This window comes from Oncorhynchus masou, chromosome 12 (assembly GCF_036934945.1).
Source record: "Oncorhynchus masou masou isolate Uvic2021 chromosome 12, UVic_Omas_1.1, whole genome shotgun sequence".
Classification (NCBI taxonomy): Eukaryota; Metazoa; Chordata; class Actinopteri; order Salmoniformes; family Salmonidae; genus Oncorhynchus; species Oncorhynchus masou.
This window is the reverse complement of record NC_088223.1, coordinates 42,252,869-42,273,461: the sequence shown is the minus strand read 5'-3', so window position 1 is coordinate 42,273,461 and position 20,593 is coordinate 42,252,869. Positions and strand designations below refer to the sequence as shown.

The following is a 20,593-nucleotide window of genomic DNA, read 5'->3' as shown; positions in this document are numbered from 1 at the left end:
AGCGCTACAGGGAGACAGAACGGACAGCTGATCATCCTCGCAGTGGCAGACCATGTGTAATAACACCTGCACAGGATCGGTACATCTGAACATCACACCTGCGGGACAGGTACAGGATGGCAACAACTGCCCGAGTTACACCAGGAACACACAATCCCTCCATCAGTGATCAGACTGTCCGCAATAGGCTGAGAGGGGCTGGACTGAGGGCTTGTAGGCCTGTTATAAGGCAGGTCCTCACCCAGACATCACCATCAACAACGTCACCTATGGGCACAAACCCACCGTCGCTGGACCAGACAAGACTGGCAAAAAGTGATCTTCACTGACGAGTCGCAGTTGTGTCACCTGGGGGCGATTCGCATGTATCGCCGAAGGAATGAGCTTTACACCGAGGCCTGTACTCGGGATCGATTTGTAGGTGGAGGGTCCATCATGGTCTGGGGCGGTGTGTCACAGCATCATTGGACTGAGCTTGTTGACATTGCAGGCAATCTCCATGCTGTGCCTTACAGGGAAGACATCCTCCTCCCTCATGTGGTACCCTTCCTGCAGGCTCATTCTGACATGACCCTCCAGCATGACAATGCCACCAGCCATACTGCTTGTTCTGTGAGTGATTTCCTGCAAGACAGGAATGTCAGTGTTCTGCCAGCGAAGAGCCTGGATCTCAATCCCATTGAGCACGTCTGGGACCTGTTGGAGCAGAGGGTGAGGGCTAGGGCCATTCCCCCCAGAAATATCCCGGAACTTGCAGGTGCCTTGGTGGAAGAGTGGGGTAACATCTCACAGCAAGAACTGGCAAATCTGGTGCAGTCCATGAGGAGGAGATGCACTGCAGTACTTAATGCAGCTGGTGGCCACACCAGATACTGACTGTTACTTTTGATTTTGACCCCCCCTTTTGTTCAGGGACACAATATTCCATTTCTGTTAGTCACATGTCTGTGGAACTTGTTCAGTTTATGTCTGTTATTGAATCATACGTTCATACAAATATTTACACACGTTAAATTTACTGAAAATAAACACACACACACACACATATATATATATACACACACACACACACACACACTATTGTGGGGTAGAAAGATGAGGTAGTCATTTAAAAAAAATCTTATTAAACACTTATTTCACATGGGGTCCATGCAATTTATGTAAGTTATTACTACTACTGTTTACTCTTGAACATATTCCGGCTTCCCATAACAAAGGGGTTAAATAATTATACACTCAAGACATTTCAGCTTCTCATTTTTAGTTAATCAAGCTTAACATTATGGGTATTGCATGTAGGCCAGTGACACAAAAAATATCTACTTAACCCATTTTAAATTCAGGCAAAAACACAAGAAAATATGGAAGAAGTCAAGGGGTGTGAATTGTTTAGAAGGCACGTATACAAAGCCCCTCGGAAAGTATTCAGGCCCCTTGACTTTTTCCACATTTTGTTATGTTACAGCCTTATTCACAAAAACAATTGATCTTTTATTTTTAAATATCCCCCTCAATCTTACACAATACCCCATAATGACAAAGCAAACAGGTTTTTAGAAATGCTTGCTAATTTATAAACGATTCTAAACTGAAATATCACATTTACGTAAGTATTCCAGACCATTTAGGTAGGGGCGGCAGGGTAGCCTAGTGGTTAGAGCATTGGACTAGTAACCGAAAGGTTGCAAGTTCAAATCCCCGAGCTGACAAGGTACAAAATCTGTTGTTCTGCCCCTGAACAGGCAGTTAACCCGCTGTTCCTAGGCCATGTTTGAAAATAAGAATTTGTTCTTAACTGACTTGCCTAGTAAAATAAATAAAATAAAATGTTTACTCAGTACGTTGTTGAAGCGCAATTACTGCATGGAATCTCCTTGGGTATGACACCTGAAAATAGCTGTGCAGCGACACTCCCCACCTTGAGAGGAACTGCAGAGAAGAATGTGAAAAACTACCCAAATACAGGTCATACCCAAGAAGACTCGAGGCTGTAATCTCCGTCAAAGGTGCTTCAACAAGTAAACGGTCTGAATAATTATGTAAATGTGATCGTTTATTTGATCAAATTTTCTCAAATAAAAAAAACTGTTCTTGCCTTGTGGGGTATTGTGTGTAGTATTGTGTGTAGCTTGATTGGGGGGGGGGGGCTATTTCATACTTGTTTGAATAAGTCTAATGTAACAAAATGAATACTTCCCGAACACACTGTATATATGAGTCCAAGTCCACCAAAAAATAGCTGAATTAAAATGATTGTACCATTATATGATATATATATATAGCCTACCGCATATTACACGTGGCAGAAAAACAAATAAATACCTATTTAAGATATTTGGTACAGAATGGTCTAGCCTAAATTAAACAAATTCAGATTTAGCCTACAAATTAGTGCATTTTATTTTGACTAGCTTAGTAATTTCATAATTAATAGACGGACACATTACCTTTAGCTACAGAATATCTCACCACCGTGAGTTTCCATCTCCTCCCCTCTCTCCTTCATTCCTTTCTTCAGCGCTCAGAGAGGGGGGCTGTCAACAGTTTAATGAAATGTTTCATTGTTAAAACATGTTACTATTGATGTTGCCAAACAGATTTCACTTGGTTTCCCAAATTCAGCCACAAAAGCATTAGTGAGGGCGGGAACTGATGTTGGGCGATTAGGCCTGGCTCGAAGTCAGCATCCAATTAATTCCAAAGGCGTTCGATGGGGTTGAGGTCAGGGCTCAAGTTCTTCCACACCGATCTTGACGAACCATTTCTAGACGGAACTCGCTTTGTGCACGGGGGCATTGTCATGCTGAAACAGGAAAGGGCCTTCCCCAAATTGTTGCCAAAGTTGGAAGCACAGGATCATCTAGAATGTCATTGTATGCTGTAGCATTAAGATATCCCTTCACTGGAACTAAAGGGTCTAGCCCAAAACATGAAAAACTGCCCCAGACAATTATTCATCCTCCACCAAACTTTACAGTTGTCACTATGCATTGGGGCAGGAAGCGTTCTCTTGGCATCCCCCAAACCCAGATTTATTGAAGCGTAATTATTGAACTCATCACTCCAGAGAATGCTTTTCCACTGCTCCAGAGTCCAATGGCGGTGAGCTTTACACTACTCCAGCCGATGCTTGGCATTGCGCATGGTGATCTTAGGCTTGTGTGCGGCTGCTCGGCCATGAAAACCCATTTTATAAAGCTCCCAATGAACAGTTCTTGAACTGACGTTTCTTCCAGAGGCAGTTTGGAACTTGGTATTGAGTGTTACAACCAAGGACGATTTATAAGCGCTCCACTACTCGGCGGCCCAGTTCTATGAGCTTTTGTGGCCTACCATGTTGCGGCTGAGCCATTGCTGCTCCTAGACGTTTCCACTTCACAATAACAGCACTTAAAGGTGACGAGGGCAGCTCTAGCAGGGCAGAAATTGTACGCACTGACTTGTTGGAAAGTTGGCATCCTATAACAGGGTCACGTGGAAAGTCACTGAGCTCCCCAGTAAGGCCATTCTACTGCCAATGTTTGTCTATGGAGATTGCATGTCTGTGTGCTCGATTTTATACACGTCAGCAACGGGTGTGGCTGAAATTGAGGAATCCACTAATTTGAAGGGATGTCCACATACTTTTATATATATATATATATATATTTATATATATATTTATATATATATCTCACCTGAACTCGTGCTCGCTGACGACCTCTCCCAGGTACTCGATGATGAACTGGCCTGAGCGGAGGGGCTCCTTGGTGCGAATGCCCCAACCCTTGCCCTCGGCACGGAAGCGCTCCAGGCACTGCACCCACTCATGCCTCTGGATGTGCTGGTTGTCACACTGCTCCCCGCAGGGACAGGTGCCGGGAGAGCACTCGGCAAAGCTCATCCTGACAGAGTGGAAGAAAATACGTATTACTGCTAAGTGCGAGACACCAAGATTCTTTAAATAATTCTGAATTCCAAGATGAGATGCTATTCCAAGGCAGGTGTCTGAATATTGATGTAGATTGAAAACCCACACAGGTTTGAACGCGTTTTCCTTGTAGATAAGCATGGCACTTCAGGGAGCATATGCCAGTGTGCGGGTCTATTTTAATCTCCAATGCCAGTGTTTATACCTGTTGAGGCATTCGTCAAGGCAGCTTCTGTCTACGGCTTCCCCGGAAGGCCTGCAGTTACAGGTGGTGGCTTCATAACCCGAGACAGGCTTCACATCCACATAGACGTCTACAGCGGAAACAGGTTACACAAGGTCAGACACACAATAGCTTGACCAGATTATGGCTGCCTTAATGCTCAGCATGAAATAGTGTTTGGTTATGTTTTTATTGACTGGACCGTAGAAAAGAGTGTGAACTCACTTGATCTGATCTTTTTATAAAGGGGGACGTCAGGCTTCTCGTAGAGCTAAAACGACCAAGAAATGTAGGTTATTACATCATAAGTAGCCTTGTCCGAGCCAGAACTGCCCTTAGTGCAGGAGCCTATCTCCTGTTTTTGTAGAGTGAGGAAAGCTTGATGTTCAAGTATACCTGCTGGACAGGACACTAGTCTGTCGCAGGCCTTACGCCATAAAAGAGACAAACCCTTACATAGATTGAACAAATTCCTATTATAGTTTATCGACTCTGAAGGAACAACTTAGCAGTGAACATAAGTGATTACCTGGTCATGTTTCCACAGCCACAAGATGTCGTAAGGCAACTGGAAATCAATGCGCTTCTGTCTTAGGTACTTTCCTGAAAGAGGGTGGGAGGAGACAGAAAATAACAGAATGCGTGAGGGGAACGAGGAAGTTGATTTTAAGACACAGTAACATGTCATGACAAAATGTGTGCGTTTGCGTGCAAAGGACACTCACCGACATGGATGGGGGCAGGAAAAAGCCCGTACTCGTGTTCCCCAGGTGTGTACTCCAGTTTCTCTTTCTTCAGTTGCAGGATCTGACTGCGAGGACTGAAACAGAAACAGGGACAACAACAAAAAATAAGCGCGAGTGAGATGTCCATATATGCCCTAAATATTACTGGTTTGAACTTTGGTAAGCAAACGGGTGATCCAGATTTTATGTCTGGCACAATTATGGGACCCACTCCGCAGTCTTGTACACATCAGAGTAGAGCCCAGCTTTTTGGTACTTCTTCTTTGGAGGCCTGGCTGCCCTCTTCTCCCGTAGGCTGGTTATAGGAATGGGTGGAGCTTGTTCCATGGAGACGGTGCCCGGAGGTTCCGGGGAGGAGGGGCCATCTGGTTTCCCCTCCAGAGCACTGAAATAGAATCAAGACTCACTTTAAAGTAATGACTGGCTTGATAGACTCTCCTATATATACACACAGCTGCTAAGATCTAAGATTAGCTCTGCCTATGAAAGTAAGCAGCATCATGATCACAGTGCTCACTGTTGAGGCTACAATCACATGTTGGTCTGCGGTGGTGGTGGTTTTACCTGCGAAAGCGCTGCAGCTCCTCTTGGGTGAGCCAGCCTCTTCCTCCCCCAGCTCTGGACCTCATCCCCAGGCCTCCCAGGTTCACCTCCCTGTCCAGCGCTCGTTCCTCCACCTTCTCGCCCTCCGCTACCTCCTCACCCTCCCCTTCCTCCCCCTCTTCCTCCCCATCTCTCTCCCAGGGTTTCCTCTTCTGGCCTTTCCTGCGCTGGCCCTGGACCACCGACTCGATCGCGTCTGTCACCGTGTCCTCTTTACACGCTCCTCCCCCTGACCCTCCTCCTCGGTCCCGGTGCCTGGTCTGGGTCACTTCAGCCGGAAGGGGCGGCGATGTAGGCGGGGAGGGCAGGGGATGCTTCCTGGGGCGCCCGGGGCCCCTCTTCTTGACCACGTTGTTGCCTGTCCTCGCCTGTCTCTGGAGCTTCTTGGCGCGGAGGATCTTGTTGACGTGGTGCAGGCTGTGTTTGGAGGGCTGGGCCCGGTGGGAGTGGTGCTGCGGGGAGGCATCATTGTCCAGGCAGCAGCCCTGAGAGGGTGAGTCGTGGCCGCAGTGGGAGAGGCAGGCGGAGGAGGAAGAAAGGGAGTGGAACAGAGGGTGGTGGTTGTGGTGCTGCATGAGGTGGTCCTCAGGGGCAGAGTGGTCACCTCGGTTCTGGACAACTGATGTATTGCCTGCACATAAGCAGACAAGGACAGAGAAGATAGAGGGGGGGGGGGATTAGATGATAAACATAGGAATAAGCTGCAGCGTGACACTTGTGAACTTGTATTTATTCCAAGTCCTAGCTTACTTCCACTGTTAGGCTGACAACTAGCATCCGTCTTTCAATGCTGCCTAATAATGATCAAGGCTTAATCTTTAATTGAAAGGAAATTAATCAACTTGACATCCACTGCCAAATCCCTCACCAAAATGCAGTTTATTACAGATAGACATATAGACTAGGCCCACCTCACCAAACTGAAGCGCAACGTCACGTAACGAACAATGACGCCAGACTTTCTCAGCTTATTGCATTTAGTCCACTCACATTACTTATAGTAGCACCGTTCACTAAAAGGGGACTGTCAGTTTGCCCAATCAGCACCTGGGCACTCCACCGGCTCCCCCTCCCCTCTGCTGCTTCTCCCCACGTTTCTCTCCTCTGGTTCACACTCCTGTGCGAGGTTCTTCCACACTCCACCTCCCTGCCGACTAGGCTACCCCCATGGTGGTGGTGCAGTCTGACCGCTGGACGACCCTGTGTCCTGAGCTCTAATCCTGGATTACCCTGGCTGGGTTCAAACTACACCATGCTGCCTGCTTACTTCACCAGGAGCCTTCCACCCAAGCGTGCCTGGCCTCCTCACACATGCACAGTAACACAGGCACACACGCCCATCTTGCCGTCAAAGGCAGCTTGATGAAGCAGAATCATTACCCAAAGCACTCAGACTTACCTGTCCAGCTATATTAGCTGTGTACACAGAGATCTAAGACAGACAGAAGCAGCCTTTCAGTTTGACAGCTTTGATGGGGAAGGAAGCCTACCAAATATAGCCTGTAACAAAACATCCAGCTCAACTATCACGACAAGACTTTTCTTACTATTCTTACGGACAAAACATCTCGCTGTACATCCTACAAGGCTACAATGACAACCACACACAAAGCAGGGCCGTTTATGTAATTATGGGGGTTTTGCTGCCAAGCCCTTAATCACAGGTTAGGGCTATCTAATGTCAGGGCCGGTGGACGGTAGATGCACGTACAAGGGATGGCATTGTGTCCCTCCAAGGGATTTCTAAAGGGTATATTGAGTCATTGAACGCTGTGATTTAGCAGAGATAATGGACATGGCCCAAATTGCACCCTATTCTATAGCACAATACTTTTAACCGAGGCTCTGGTCAGAAGTAGTGCACTATATAAAGGGAAAAGGGTGAAATTTGGAACACACAGTGTTCAGTGCTCACTATGCCATATGGTGGTTTGCAAAGGGGTCACTGCACGGACACATAACCCTGGAATCAATACTGCCACTAATGGCTATGCATACCAGGCCAATTTCACTACTTTACTGCCAAGAAATTAAGCTAAGCGACATCATACAATCAAAACAGAAACCGCTGAATTCTTGAAGCACCAGCAGCGGAACTATTTTTGGAAGTGAACTTGGTGCACAATTCAATAACCTTCACAATGTCAGATTCAATTTGGGTCAAATTCCGAAGTAGTACAAAGATACATTTTGGTGCAGAAATCAGAGTCGGAGCTATAAATAGCACGGGGATTTTGAACGCTCTCAAAAAAGTAATTTCTATCAAAGCAACAAAAAAAACCTAAAAACAGCTGAGGATTCCCTCACATTGATGTACACACTAGATTTCAGCAAGACACTGGTACTGTAGGCTAACATCCCTCTAACAGAACGCCCTGTTACAGTGACTCACCCAACTCTCTCCTCTCCGCTGACGTGGAGTGGTCCTTTTTCAGCATCAGCTCCATCCGGGAGAAGTTCGCACTCTCCACTGCCACTCCCTTCCTGCCTCCGACTCCCCTCAGCGATGTGCTGGTCAGGGCGGTGGCGAACAGGTTGGTGTGGTGCGGGGGGTCCTGGGAGTTGGGGTCCATCTCATCTGTGGGCGTGAGGGGCTCCTCGTCTTCCTCCTCACTGTCTGAGCAGCCCGCCTGGTCTTCTCCCTGCCCTTCTGTGAACGGACCCTGGTCGGCCCCCGCAGGGATCCGGGAGAGCTTAGCGTAGTCTGCCTCCGAGCTTCCCATCCTGAACCAGGACTCTACGGGGTGGTGGCCCCGGGGCCCAGCACTGCCCTGGGTCAGGCGAGAGGGCCCAAGGCAAGACAGGGATGTCTCCTTGCGCTTGTACCTCTCGGCTGAGGAAGAGGAGGACGAGGAAGGGGAGTTGGCCGCGGCCTGGTTGTTGGCACTGGTGGTAGTAGGGGTGGAGTCTCTTCCGAAGCGGCAGCGCTGCAGAGATTCGGCCATTCCAGCGCCACTGGCTCCGCGTTCTCCTCTTCCCGATCCCGGGCTCTCGGTCATTCCCACTCCACCTCGGCTCCCTCCTCCTCCCTCTTCCCCGTCCTCCTCAGCACAGCGCTCTCTGTGTTTGTGCCTGTGTTTGTGTTTGTGATGCCAGCCGAACGACAGCTCTGAGGACATAGTAGGGTAGAGTACGGGAGACCGGCCCGCACCCAGGAACTCCTGCCTCAGCAGCTTGTGTTTCTTTTTGTGAAATTTGGAGGGGTTGAGCAGGAGGTGTGACGGGTGGTGGTGGTGCACGTAGGAAGGGGGAGGCGCTGGGTGGAAGGAGGGGGAATGATGGGAGTGGTGGGATGGGGCAGAAAGGGGGTTCTGGTGATGGGGGTACAGGGCGCTGGCTGGGGGGTATCCTCTGTAGTAACCCAGACCAAGGGGACCAGAGGAGTAGGGAACACTGTAGGATGGGTGGTAGAACCCGCCGCTAGATAGCGGGAACCCCAGCCCATGAACAAAAGGTACGTCTGACAATGACTCCCGCAGCTTTGGAGGGCGCCCGCGTTTCTTCTTCAGGTCTGGCTTGCGGACGTAGTGCAGAGAGTCACAGGGGTATGAGGGGTGGGGGGAGTAGTAGCCGCTGAAGTTGATCCTGAAGATTGTGGGGAGCAGGTCTCTGTGCAGGTAGTGATGTGGAGGGGGGCCACCAGCACCTCCCATGGTCCCAGCGGCCCTGCCACCCGACCCTGGTACTCTGCTCGCTCCTTCAGCTCCCAGGGGCATTCCCAGCCCACTGCCCAGTCTGTGAGCCGGGGTGCGGTGCGCTATCCGGATCTCACTCAGCCTCAACACAATCTCATCCAGCTCGGCCAGGAAGTCGGGGTCCTGGCGCCGGGAGCGCAGCTGCAGGTACTTCTTCTTGCGTTTGCGCTTCTGCCTCTTTAGTTTGTCGTAGCCTGGGCAGCCGTGGCTCCGGCGCTTGCATTTGTGCTTGTGTTTCTCTTTGTGGCCCACTGGTGTGGAGGGAGGGGCTGCCGGGTGGGGCCTGCGGGGGTCGGGTGAGGATCTCACCCCCAGCGGTGACGGAGAGGATGAGGGGTGCTCCAGCAGCACTGAGGACGAGTGTCTTAGTCCACCATGAGGGATCAGCCCAACTCCTACCCCCACAGCTGAGCCCATCACCCCTGGCAATAGCAGCCCATTGGCCATCCCAGGTGGCATCCCCACGCCGCAGGCCTTCTCTCCCCGGTCAGAAGTGCTGTTGTTGTCTGTTCCTATGCCGCTGTCACTGGGTACAGTCTCCTCGCTATGAGACTCACTGACGGGCGAGGGGGTGGCTTCCTTCAGTTCACTCAGAGGTGCAGGGGATGTTGGGTGGAGAGGCCTGGGAGGGGATAGCTTACGGTAGTGGTAGTGCTGCCTGTAATGGTGGTGGTGGTGATGGTAGCCACGGCACGACTTCTTCTGGGAGGCCACGGCAGCCGAGGAGCCCAGAGTGCGAGGGGAGGGGGCTGAGAACGTCGGGGGAGGGAAGGGGAACGAGTGGTGGACGTGGTGGGAGTGGAAGTGTGGGTGTGTCAGGAAGTGCACTGCCCCTGGCTCCACAAAGCAGGCGTCACTGATGGGGCTCTGGCCTCCACTGGACTGGGAGAGCGAGGGGGAGGGGAAAACCTCAGCAGTGGGGAGATGGTGCTGCTGCGACTGGGACTGATTGTGGTGGAGGGGCGATGTGGTGTTTGGGGACAGGAAAGGCCCCTCCGGGGGTGGTGTTGAAGCTGCCAATGAGGGGCTTGTTGATGCTTTAGGTTTGCGCCCTCTCCTTTTCCCCATGTATACTGTCCCCTTTTTGCTTACGTTGATCTGGGGTCCCAGTTTGCCACCGAAAGAAGCAGCCAAGGAGGATAGAGACTGGGTTGCAGCTGCGACCTGGCCCACCACCCCACTGGCAGTTCCTCTGGGGGGCTCCTGCTCTGGTCCAGACCCTGGTCCCAATAGGATCTGGCTGAGGAACCGTTTGCGTTTCACACTCTTCATCTTATTGATCTTGCCTATGATGGTTTTCATGATGAGCTGCCCGTTGCCCTTGGTCCGGAACTGCTTCCCATCTCCCCCTTCCAGTGCCAGAGTGGGGGGCTGACCCTCCTGCGGCAAGGTGGGGGGCAGGCGTTTGGGTCGCCCCCGCTTCCTCGGCATAGGTTTGGGAGGATTTAGGTCCACCTCCGGGTGGAGAACAGGGGGGTCCTGCTCCTCTTTCGACTTGTGTAAAGAAAAGACCTTGGATGGGACCAGTTTGTGTGTGGGACGTCCCCGAGTGGGGGCGTCCAGCCTGGGCATTTTAGACTTGGGCCGTCCCCTTTTCCTGGCTGGCTGTGGAAAGAGTTGAGACAAGGCGGAAGGCTTGACCTTATTAGGGTTAGGAGGCCGTCCTACAGGCCTGCGTATAGGTGGGGGAGTATCAAGGCCTGAGGATAAAGGCACAATGGTTTCGCGCTGGTCAACTGGGCTGCCCTGGCCCGCCCTCTGTGACCGGTTCACTATTCTGGTCCAGCGGGGCTTTCTGCCTCGCCGCTTCTTCAGGGGTTTGTTGTCCTGCCCTGGAGGCGAGCCCGGTGACTCTTCTCCAGGGGACTCGTCTCTGAGAGGAGGGGGTGAACGGTCGCCGGCAGGCTCTGGCGGTGAGGCAGTCCATCTCACAGTCTCCAGAGGACTGAAGATGCACCGGGTGCGACCGTCCCTTTCCCTGTTGGGACTGCGTTTACTGGGGTTGGGACTGCGTTTACTGGGGTTGGGACTGCGTTTACTGGGGTTGGGACTGCGTTTACTGGGGCTCAAGCTCTTGCTTCTCTCCCCTCTGAGTGACTGATTAGCCCCCTTAGTCTTGGACTCCTGTTTGCTGGGTGCTGAAGGAGGGGGGCATTTGGATAAGTCTCTGGGGTCGTGCCGGTCACGCTCACTGCTGTCCCTCTCACTGCTGTCCCTCTCACTGCTGTCCCTCTCACTGCTGTCCCTCTCACTGCTGTCCCTCTCACTGCTGTCCCTCTCCTCTGCCTGGGAGGGACTTTCTTGGTCTCTGGAGTGGTGTCCTTGAGAGGCTTGGGAGCCCTGGCGACATGACAGGCTCCCTGTCCTCTTCTCTGATGAGGAGCAAGATGACAAACAAGAGGGTGAGGAGGAGGAAGAGGAGGAGGCGGAGTGGGGTGGTGGGCAGTGAGTGAGACGGGACTGTGGAGGCTTCGCACCTTTACTGTTGCTGTTGTTGTCCTTTGAAGTTGTTGCCAGGCGGCTGTTGCCGCAGGCGTATGTTAGCACAGGGCTGCTGCTGCGACTGCTGTTGCTGTTGTTACTGCTGCCAGACTTGCCGGCTCCATCTGCCTCCTCTTTCCCAGGTGGGGTGGGTGACTTCTCCGAAACACAGTCTTTATTGTTCCTGGAGCCATAGGGGCGGCCAGGAGGGCGAGAGACAGGAGGGGGTGGAGCTAGGTGGACCGCTCTAGAATAGGTCGCCCTGTTGACCATAGCGCGGTCTCGCTGCTTTTGGGTGGGGGCCATAAAGTTAGAAGTAGTGTGGGTGGTGGGAGAGGGAGTCGTTTTGGGGGGTTTCACCTTGGTGGCCTTTGAGGGAGGGCAGGTGGCGATGAGTTGCGCTAGTTTCTCAGTGACAGTAGGAGCCCCCCAACTAGGAATGCTCCGGTCCTTCTCTTCCAGACCCGCACTGCTGTAAATGTACCCAGGGGGATTGGTAACGCCTTCCACGCTGGGTTCCTGTGATGGGGGCGCAGGAGGGAAGGGGGAGGAGGTCGGAGACTTGGTTTGGGGCATGGGCATCTTCTTCCCAGAGGCGTGGTGCGTTTTTCCATCTGCAAAAGGGCGGTGAAGATTCAGGGGTCTCTCCGTCGAGATGGCGGATTTCCCGTCCGACTTCGCCTCCGACTTGTCTGACTTGCAGGCCAGCTTTGGAGGACCCTGTGAAGAGGATACAACTAATAAAATATAAAAACCATTGATTGCAGAATGATAAGGCCTACCAGAAAGGTAGCTCCTAGAAAGGTATGGTCGTGTTCCACAAAGTAATCTATTTTCTAGAATAACTATTTTGACATTTGTAATCTTCTGATACGTATCCAAACCCAGGCAATGCTTTACCTAGAGTAAAAAACCTAATAGAAGAAAATGAAGCTCTGAAAGAATCATTTGACAACCACATAAAGCAGGTGTAAAGCACAACCCTGTCAATAAGTCTACCTAGACGGTCTACATGGAATCCAATCAGGTTTTGTTTAGTCCTATGTAACTTGCAGTTCATTGATGGGATTTTCTGTCCAATACTGCTTCCCAGTTCTGTTCTCGAGAAAAAGATCCTCTAGACTCAATAACACTTATTAGGGTCAGACTGGGACAGAGGAGAGAGAGGAAGGAGTTGAGAAGCAGGAAATGATTGGAAGGGGAGACAAGCCAGAGTGGGACACAAAGAGAATACAGACAAAGAAACAGATTGTTCAAAATATGAAGCAAAAATCAGCTTTAAAAGTATAACTTCTGTATTCAAACCGGCAAAACAATGCTAGAAGAGAAATGAGTGAACTGGCTGACAGTATTGCTTTGCCTCTTTTTGGCACAGTCCAAAGCCAGACAGGTCTTGTGGAATTCCTAACAGCCTCTTTAGTTAGGATACCTTGTTTGACAGGGATATGGTTTCTCGATCAAAGTCCTACCCTAAAACATGCTTGCCTTGCTTACCCGTTTAGCTAGAGTACTCCCATTCACTCGACTGGGTGAAGTGGTGGAAGGCGAAGAAACAGGTGGAGGAGGAGTGGGGGCAGCAACAGCAGAGGGAGACGAAGACGGTGGGGTGGGTCGTTTAATGCCAGGACTCTGCTCTCTCTCCCTGCCATGTGTTGGGCTCTGGGTCTGGTTGACCCCGTCGCCTGCTCCGACTCCTACGCGGCTCCCGCGGCCCCCTCCGCGCCCGCTGGGTCTCACAGTGGCCCTGAAAGCCGGCCGACACACGTAGTTCTCCAGGATCTTGGGCGGCTTCTTCATGCGTTTGGCCTGCAGGCCAATCTTGAGTTTGACGTTGCCCTCATGGAGGCTAGTCTCTTTGACAGAGAACTGGGGTGACTGCTGCTGGTCACTGGAGCCCCCTCCTCCACCTGCAGCAGAAGAGGAGTCTTTCTGCGATGCCTCTTTCTCCTCCATGTCTTTCTTCCCACCCCCTCCTGCCTTCTCTCGCTCCCCTTGGGGAGCAGTGATGGAGAGGGGGGGTGGAGTAGCAGGCCCCCCCTGAGTCCTCTGATCCATCAGAGATTTAGGGGGTGAGGGGTGACTAGGGAGGGATGTTTCGGACAGCAGGTACAGTTTTCTAGGAAAAGGCAGCGGTCCAGGAAGAGACGGGATAGGGGTGAAGGGGGATATTGGGGAAGCTAAAAAGCAATCCTTGCTCGGTGTCTTTTCTCCCCTCCTGGCTGCCCAGCCCTCTTTCTCCGTCCTTCAAGCTGTAGAGAGAATTACAGGTAGAGATGTGAGGGGGTAGAACAAGGTGGGGAATAGCAAAGAGAAAATACAAAAGTTTGATATTAGTCAGTCAACTGAGCAAAAACACTGACTTTACTTATCACTGCGGGGCATCCTTTAGCATAGTAAATGAGCGAGGAGAAGAGAGAGGTGAAATATTTGTAAAATCTATTTGTTTAGCAGATTTCCTTCTTCCCTCAGGGACTTTTTATGATGTGTTTGTCCTTACAGCTTCCCTCAATCTGTGACCTATTTACACAGCTGGGTGTGTATTTGACAAGAGGTGTAGTTCTGATGCTCAAGGACTCAATAACATCCATCCACCTCGAGAACTTCAACTCCCAATAACCCTCCAGGTCCAAGGTACAGGGTCTATAATGTCCCTATCAAGTGTCTTGAGTAAAAGAACTGGTTTAGGGTCAGTTCTGCATTTTAGATCACAACGAATAGGAATACGTCGACAGTGGGAACCTGATCCTAGACCAGCACTCTGAGCTCTGACCCTCAGATATGGTTACAGAGCATTACGGCTACCGTAGTGCATCATGCTACAGACCCCACCACCACTACCCAGGTGATTTGTGATAAGCTGCTAAATGAACCAACCCCCCATGGATGTGTCATTAGTTTTGGTGAAAATGTCTCTCAGATTGCTCCGAGCTTAGTGCTGCGGCAATGTTCCTAATTGTGTTCTCGAAAGACGGACGTGTTCGTATGAAAGAAATGGTCCGCTCCGGCTCCCTACGGCCACTGAATGATTTAATGCGGGCTCGCCCAAAGCAGGTGCTTTCTCCTGGTGGAGTCATTTGGAGGCGATTCAGAACTGTGACCTCAGCACATTGGGCCCTCTGGGGGACAGAGGATCCAGCCGCTGTTCCCAGCCACTCTGGAGCAGCCAATGAGAGAGAACAGCATGCTGACGGTTTCTCTGTGCCTGCCCTACTGTGGCAGAAAGCACTAACAGATTAATTTAGTGGAGCCAGAGCATGCCTAAGGAAAGTCTTTACAAGTCATCCGATAAAGCAGTCAGAGTTCTAAAATCAACATTGTTCGGAAGCCTGAGAGAATACTTGTTCTGGATTGTTTTCCTTGTAGCTTTTAGGGCTTGGGGGAGCAAGCTTTTTCTGCAGAATCACAAATGTGGGCCAGAACTTGGGAGTCTTGCCTGTGCTTCCCCACACCCACTTCTCCATGTTTACTTCAATTACTCACTCCACTTCGCCTCTAACTTCCACCATGTACCCCCCCCCCCCTTTACACATACCACACTCAAATCACACCTCCCTCCTTTCTGCCCCACTCTTCTTTCTACTTTCCCTCTCCCTTTCACTCACTTGGAAAGCTCCAGGAACAGAGGACAAACTAGTCACTGGTTTCCTACTAATCGAAAACACATTTATTTCCCCCACTCTTCTCTCTCTCTCCTTTCCCCATGTCCTTGCTTCACTCTGTGACAATCATTCCCCTAGTTCTTCAAAACGCACTGCTTAAAGTGTTAGTGTGTGTGCAAATTCATTGTGTAGCTTCCGCTGATCTGAGTGCTGGTATGCCAAAAGTAATTGGCTGTAGTAGCAAGGGATGTAAATGGCTACTGACACAAGACTAGAGTTAAGCATGACATTGAGTCAAAACATCTCTCCCAGTCTAAAAAGATGTTCTGCGTGAACAGAACGACACTATGCCAATTACCTAGTTCAATATTTCCAAACAATCTGACCAAAGATTGTACTATTTTTTTCTTCCTGCATATCAGGGCTACATCCAAATATATCAAAAAAGCTGATGGAGAGCAGCTCTAAAGCGTCCTCTTCCACACCGACACTCATGGTCATTCTCAAGTCAGTGGGACAGTTATTCTCAGGACAGAGAAATAATGTGTTAGCCTACTACTCTAGCGATACAATTAACATTCAGAGAGAATACTCCTGAGGTTACAGAAGGAAACACCACCTTATTTCTATTAGGTTACATTTCAACGTAGAGCCAATGTCATATGTACATAAAGAGGTTTGGTAAAGTCACGTGGGGGAATATTCCGACTCAAAAAAAGGAAAAGTCGGAGATCAAATAATCGTTTAACTTTTGCACATGTTGTCCCTCACTTCTGATTTCCCAATAGAGCAGTATTTAAAGCAGCCTCAATAGCATGCTCAGGATAGGAGGACCGATCTTAAAACGTTTTCATTATGAAACCATCACAGGCCGCTGACTCAATTATTGTAAATCTTTTCAAACTGTTATTAGTATCAGTTATAAATGACTTGGGGGCTCCCAAGTGGCGCAGCAGTCTAAGGCACTGCATCTCAGTGATAGAGGCGCCACTACAGACACTCTGGTTCAATTCCAAGCTGTATCACAACAGGCCGTGATTGGGAGTCCAATTGGGCGGCGCACAATAGGTCCAGCGTCGTCCGGGTTTGGCCGGTGTAGGCCATCATTGTACTGACTTGTCTAGTTTAATAAAAGGTAATAAAATAAAAGAATAATCAAAAACTATATATATTAAACGTTAAGAGACCAAAGCCTCAACCACAACCGCAGGTGATTTGATCTTTACCCATGTGTTGTAGCTAGACTGCTTACTTCCTAAACTCACAACAAACGCAACAACTACTGATTGACGTGACAAAACTAAATAAGCTACAGTTTCTGATTTATCTCAAGAACCATGATAAATCAGGTCCCAAACAGCTGTATTGCCCTAACTTAAAGGGCAACTGTACCACTTATCAACCTCATTTCTTTATCGACAGCACAAAACCAGTTTAAACCTATGTGAATGGCACTTTTCTATTTTTTGTAGCAAAAAAATAAAGTTAAAAAAGTTCTAGCCAAAAAGTTTAAACATTTTAAAATCAGTGCAAACAGATTTGCAGTGACATGGGAAGCAAGAAAATACCGTCCGTTGAGCTACCAACGAGTCGCAGGTTTTGAAAATCTCTATTTTTAATCCAAGCCTGTGATGTAAGAGAAGCATTTTTTTTACCTTGTCTTCAACCACAGAAAATAGATTCCCACTGTGTTCACATGCACTATATATACACACAAAAGTATGTCGACACCCCATCAAATGAGTGGATTAGGCTATTTTAGCCACAACCGTTGCGGACAGGTGTATAAAATTGAGCACAGCCATGCAATTTCCATTGTCAAACATTCGCAGTAGAATGGCCTTAGTCTTACTGAAAAGATCAGTGACTTTCAACGTGGCACTATCATAGGATGCTTCCTTTCCAACAAGTCAGTCAGTTGGTCAAATATCTGCTCTGCTAGAGCTGCCACGGTCAACTGTAAGTGCTGTTATTGTTAAGTGGAAATGTCAAGGAGCAACAACAGCTCAGCCACGAAGTGGTAGAACACACAAGCACGTAGTGCGTAAAAACCATCTGTCCTCGGTTTCAACATCAGCACAATAACTAAACTTCAGGAGCATCATGAAATGGGTTTTCATGGCCGAGCAGCTGCACACAAGCCTAAAATCATCATACGCAATGCCAAGCGTCAGCTAGAGTAGTGTAAAGCTTACCGCTATTGAGATTCTGGAGCAGTGGAAACGTGTTCTCTGGAGTGATGAATCACGCTTCACCATCTAGCAGATGCCAGGAGAAAGCTACCTGCCCGAATACATAGTGCCAAATGTCAAGTTTGGTCGAGGGCTAGGCCGCTTAGTTCAAATGAAGGTATATCTTAACGCTACAGCATACAATGACATTCTAGATGATTTTGTGCTTCCAACTGTGGCAACAGTTTGGGGGAAAGCCTCTTCCTTTTTCAGCATGACAATGCCCCCATGCACAAAGCAAGGTCCATACAGAAATGGTTTGTCAAGATCGGTGTGGAAGAACTTGAGCCCTGACCTCAACCCCAATCCAACACCTTTGGGATGAATTGGAACACCGACTGCGAGCCAGGCCTAATCACCCAACATCGGTGCCTAGCATCAGTGCCCAACCTCACTAATGCTTTTGTGGCTGAATAAAATCAAGTCCCAGCAGCAATGTCCCAACATCTAGATGAAAGCCTTCCCAGAAGAGTAAAGGCTGTTATAGCAACAAAGGGGGGACCAACTCCATATTAATGCCCATGATTTTCAAATGAGATGTTCGAGGAACAGGTGTCCATGTACTTTTGGTCATGTAGTGTGGGTAGAAACTGGTTTGGCGCTGGAGAAGGACATCTATTTACAATATCAAATCACCTCATTCAAGAACGTTTAATCGCCATGCATTGTAATGATGGGTGCAGGGCATTGCGAGCACAAGAGATATCCATCAAAATACATATTTCATAATAAAAGATTGACAATATTAACAGCTACAATAGTACGTATATCTTTCAGATTATGCATCCACTCACCTCCGTAGGAGTCCAAAAAATGTGTTCACATTATGTGGATCGAAATCCCCCCTTCGTGCGTATCAACATGGTCGCCACAGTATATGCCCCACTGCTGATTTGCAAAAACCGCAAAGATTAGAGAAATTTCAAAATTATACATCCATTCCGATTTTGGGAGATCAATTACGAATTCTGACATGTCCCAAAAATGTACCGATTTAGAACTCATTTGAATCAACTGACTATTTGACTTGATAATAGTACTGCTGTAATAAGCAAAGTGGTCAGCTATTGCTAAACTGTTCATTCATATTCTAATTAACGTTATTGTTTCGCAGTGACCCCAAACCGACGTCCTAACACGGTAATATTGCTTACGAGAGAAATATAACGAAAAACATAAAGTTAGACAATACGCCAAAAGGAAGTAAATTATTACATTGTTGCCAATTCTAGAATGACCATTTTTGGAACGAGGCAACAAAATATCGCCGGGCAGTAGCGACTATTTACAATGTATTAATTCATAGGAGGACAGTGTTGATTTTGTAACAAGCTATATGGGTCGTCCAATAACAACCTATGTTACATTGTATCAATGGTGCTCGCTAGCAAGCCATCATCTGGGCTACCTTGCTGGGATAACTTACATTTCCAGCAAAGTGGCCGTACTTGTGGGAAATGTATCCGTCTGGCAGTTTTAAATAAGTTGATATTATGCAAATAAACGCAGACTGTTCACAAATAAACTAATACAAACTAAACCAAATAACCTGTCATTTTCGCGTAGCGACTCGTGCTAGCTTTGTAGCTAAAGCTAAACTATGACGGCTAACGATGCAATATTATTTAGCAGGCAAGCTAGCGAGTCAGCTAGTACAGCCATGCCTTAGAATACTCTTCCGTCGAAGGCGTAGAGACAAATGCAATAGCAACATTTAAGGAAGCAGATATTTAAATAAAATAGAGGCAGCCTTATTCAAAAAAGACGAACTGTCAACAAAATGGCGGCTGCGTTGAATCAACATAGCTCCGAAATGGATCTCTCTCTATTTCTTGTCCCTCGCCCTGTTTTTTTTTCTCCTCACAGCAATTGGTATCCTTGATATCTCCAAACACGAATGGACTCTTCTCCAACACAACGTTAGCTGAGCCGAGACGTGTCGTAATGGGCCTCGGTCATTAATCGGGCCTCCATGTCTGCTAAGCCCGTATCGTCTCTGTCAATTCAACACGGGCATTCTCAGTCACACGAGGGGAGGGGAGGGGAGAGAGAGAGAGAGGGGGAGAGGGGGAGGAGGAGGGGGTGAGAGAGAGAGGGAGGAAGGAAGGAGAGAGTGAGGGAGGAAGGAAGGAGAGAGTGAGGGAGGAAGGAAGGAGAGAGGAAGGAAGGAGGGAGAGAGAGGAAGGAAGGAGAGGGAGGGAAGGAGAGGGAGGGAAGGAGAGGGAGGGGGAGAGGGAGGGAAGGAGAGGGAGGGAGGGAGAGAGGGAGGGAGGGAGGGGAGGGAAGGAGAGGGAGGGAGGGAGGGAGGGGAGGGAAGGGAGAGGGAGGGAGGGAGGGAGGGAGGGAGGAGAGGGAGGGAAGGAGAGGGAGGGAGGGAGGGAGGGAGGGAGGGAGGGAGGGAAGGAGAGGGAGGGAGGGGGAGGAAGGAGAGGGAGGGAGGGAGGGAAGGAAGGAGAGGGAGGGAGGGAGGGAAGGAGAGGGAGGGAGGGAGGGAGGGAGGGAGAGGGAGGGAGGGAAGGAGAGGGAGGGAAGGAGAGGGAGGGAGGGAGGGAAGGAGAGGGAGGGAGGGAGGGAGGGGAGGGGGGGAGGGAGGGAGGGAGGGAGGGGAGGGAGGGAGGGAGGGAGGGGAGGAGGGAGGGAGGGAGGGAGGGAAGGGAAGGATGGAGGGAGGGAGGGAGGGAGGGAGGGGAGGGAGGGAGGGAAGGGGAAGGAGGGGGAGGGAGGGAGAGAGAGGGAGGGAGGGAGGGAGAGAGAGGGGGGGGAGGGAAGGGAGGAGGGAGGGAAGGAGAGAGAGGGATGGAGGGAGCGGGAGGTAAGGAGGGAGAGGGAGCGAGGGAGGGAGGGGGGAGAGGGAGGGAGGGAGGGAGAGAGGGAGAGAGAGAGAGAGGGGGAGGGAAGGAGAGAGGGATGGAGGGAGCGAGGTAAGGAGAGAGAGGGAGAGGGAGCGAGGGAGGGAGGGAGAGGGAGCGAGGGAGGGAGAGGGAGCGAGGGGGAGAGGGAGCAAGGGAGGGAGGGGGAGAGAGGGAGTGAGGGAAGGAGAGAGAGGGAGTGAGGGGGGAGAGGAGAGGGAGGAAGGAGAGAGGGAGGGAGGAAGGAGAGAGGGAG

General features: G+C 49.8%; 1 protein-coding gene across 4 annotated transcripts in view; it reads right to left on the bottom strand.

The window, feature by feature from the left end:
* LOC135550120 (histone-lysine N-methyltransferase ASH1L-like) overlaps nucleotides 1-19,539 on the bottom strand; it is a 44,440-nt gene extending 24,901 nt beyond the window's left edge. The window contains exons 1-11 of one of the 4 annotated variants that reach the window (XM_064980625.1): nucleotides 18,283-19,539; nucleotides 17,453-17,540; nucleotides 13,153-13,907; nucleotides 7,875-12,378; nucleotides 5,444-6,113; nucleotides 5,091-5,264; nucleotides 4,859-4,953; nucleotides 4,663-4,736; nucleotides 4,359-4,404; nucleotides 4,116-4,224; nucleotides 3,678-3,884 (exon numbers count right to left, since the gene is read on the bottom strand). In XM_064980625.1, the coding sequence (XP_064836697.1) occupies nucleotides 3,678-3,884; nucleotides 4,116-4,224; nucleotides 4,359-4,404; nucleotides 4,663-4,736; nucleotides 4,859-4,953; nucleotides 5,091-5,264; nucleotides 5,444-6,113; nucleotides 7,875-12,378; nucleotides 13,153-13,713 (6,440 nt within the window). In that variant the 5' untranslated portion in view covers nucleotides 13,714-13,907; nucleotides 17,453-17,540; nucleotides 18,283-19,539. The remainder of the gene's footprint in view (nucleotides 1-3,677; nucleotides 3,885-4,115; nucleotides 4,225-4,358; nucleotides 4,405-4,662; nucleotides 4,737-4,858; nucleotides 4,954-5,090; nucleotides 5,265-5,443; nucleotides 6,114-7,874; nucleotides 12,379-13,152; nucleotides 13,908-17,452; nucleotides 17,541-18,282) is intronic. The other 3 variants (XM_064980624.1, XM_064980626.1, XM_064980627.1) reach the window with 3 other exon arrangements.
* Between the last annotated feature and the right edge of the window lie 1,054 nt (nucleotides 19,540-20,593).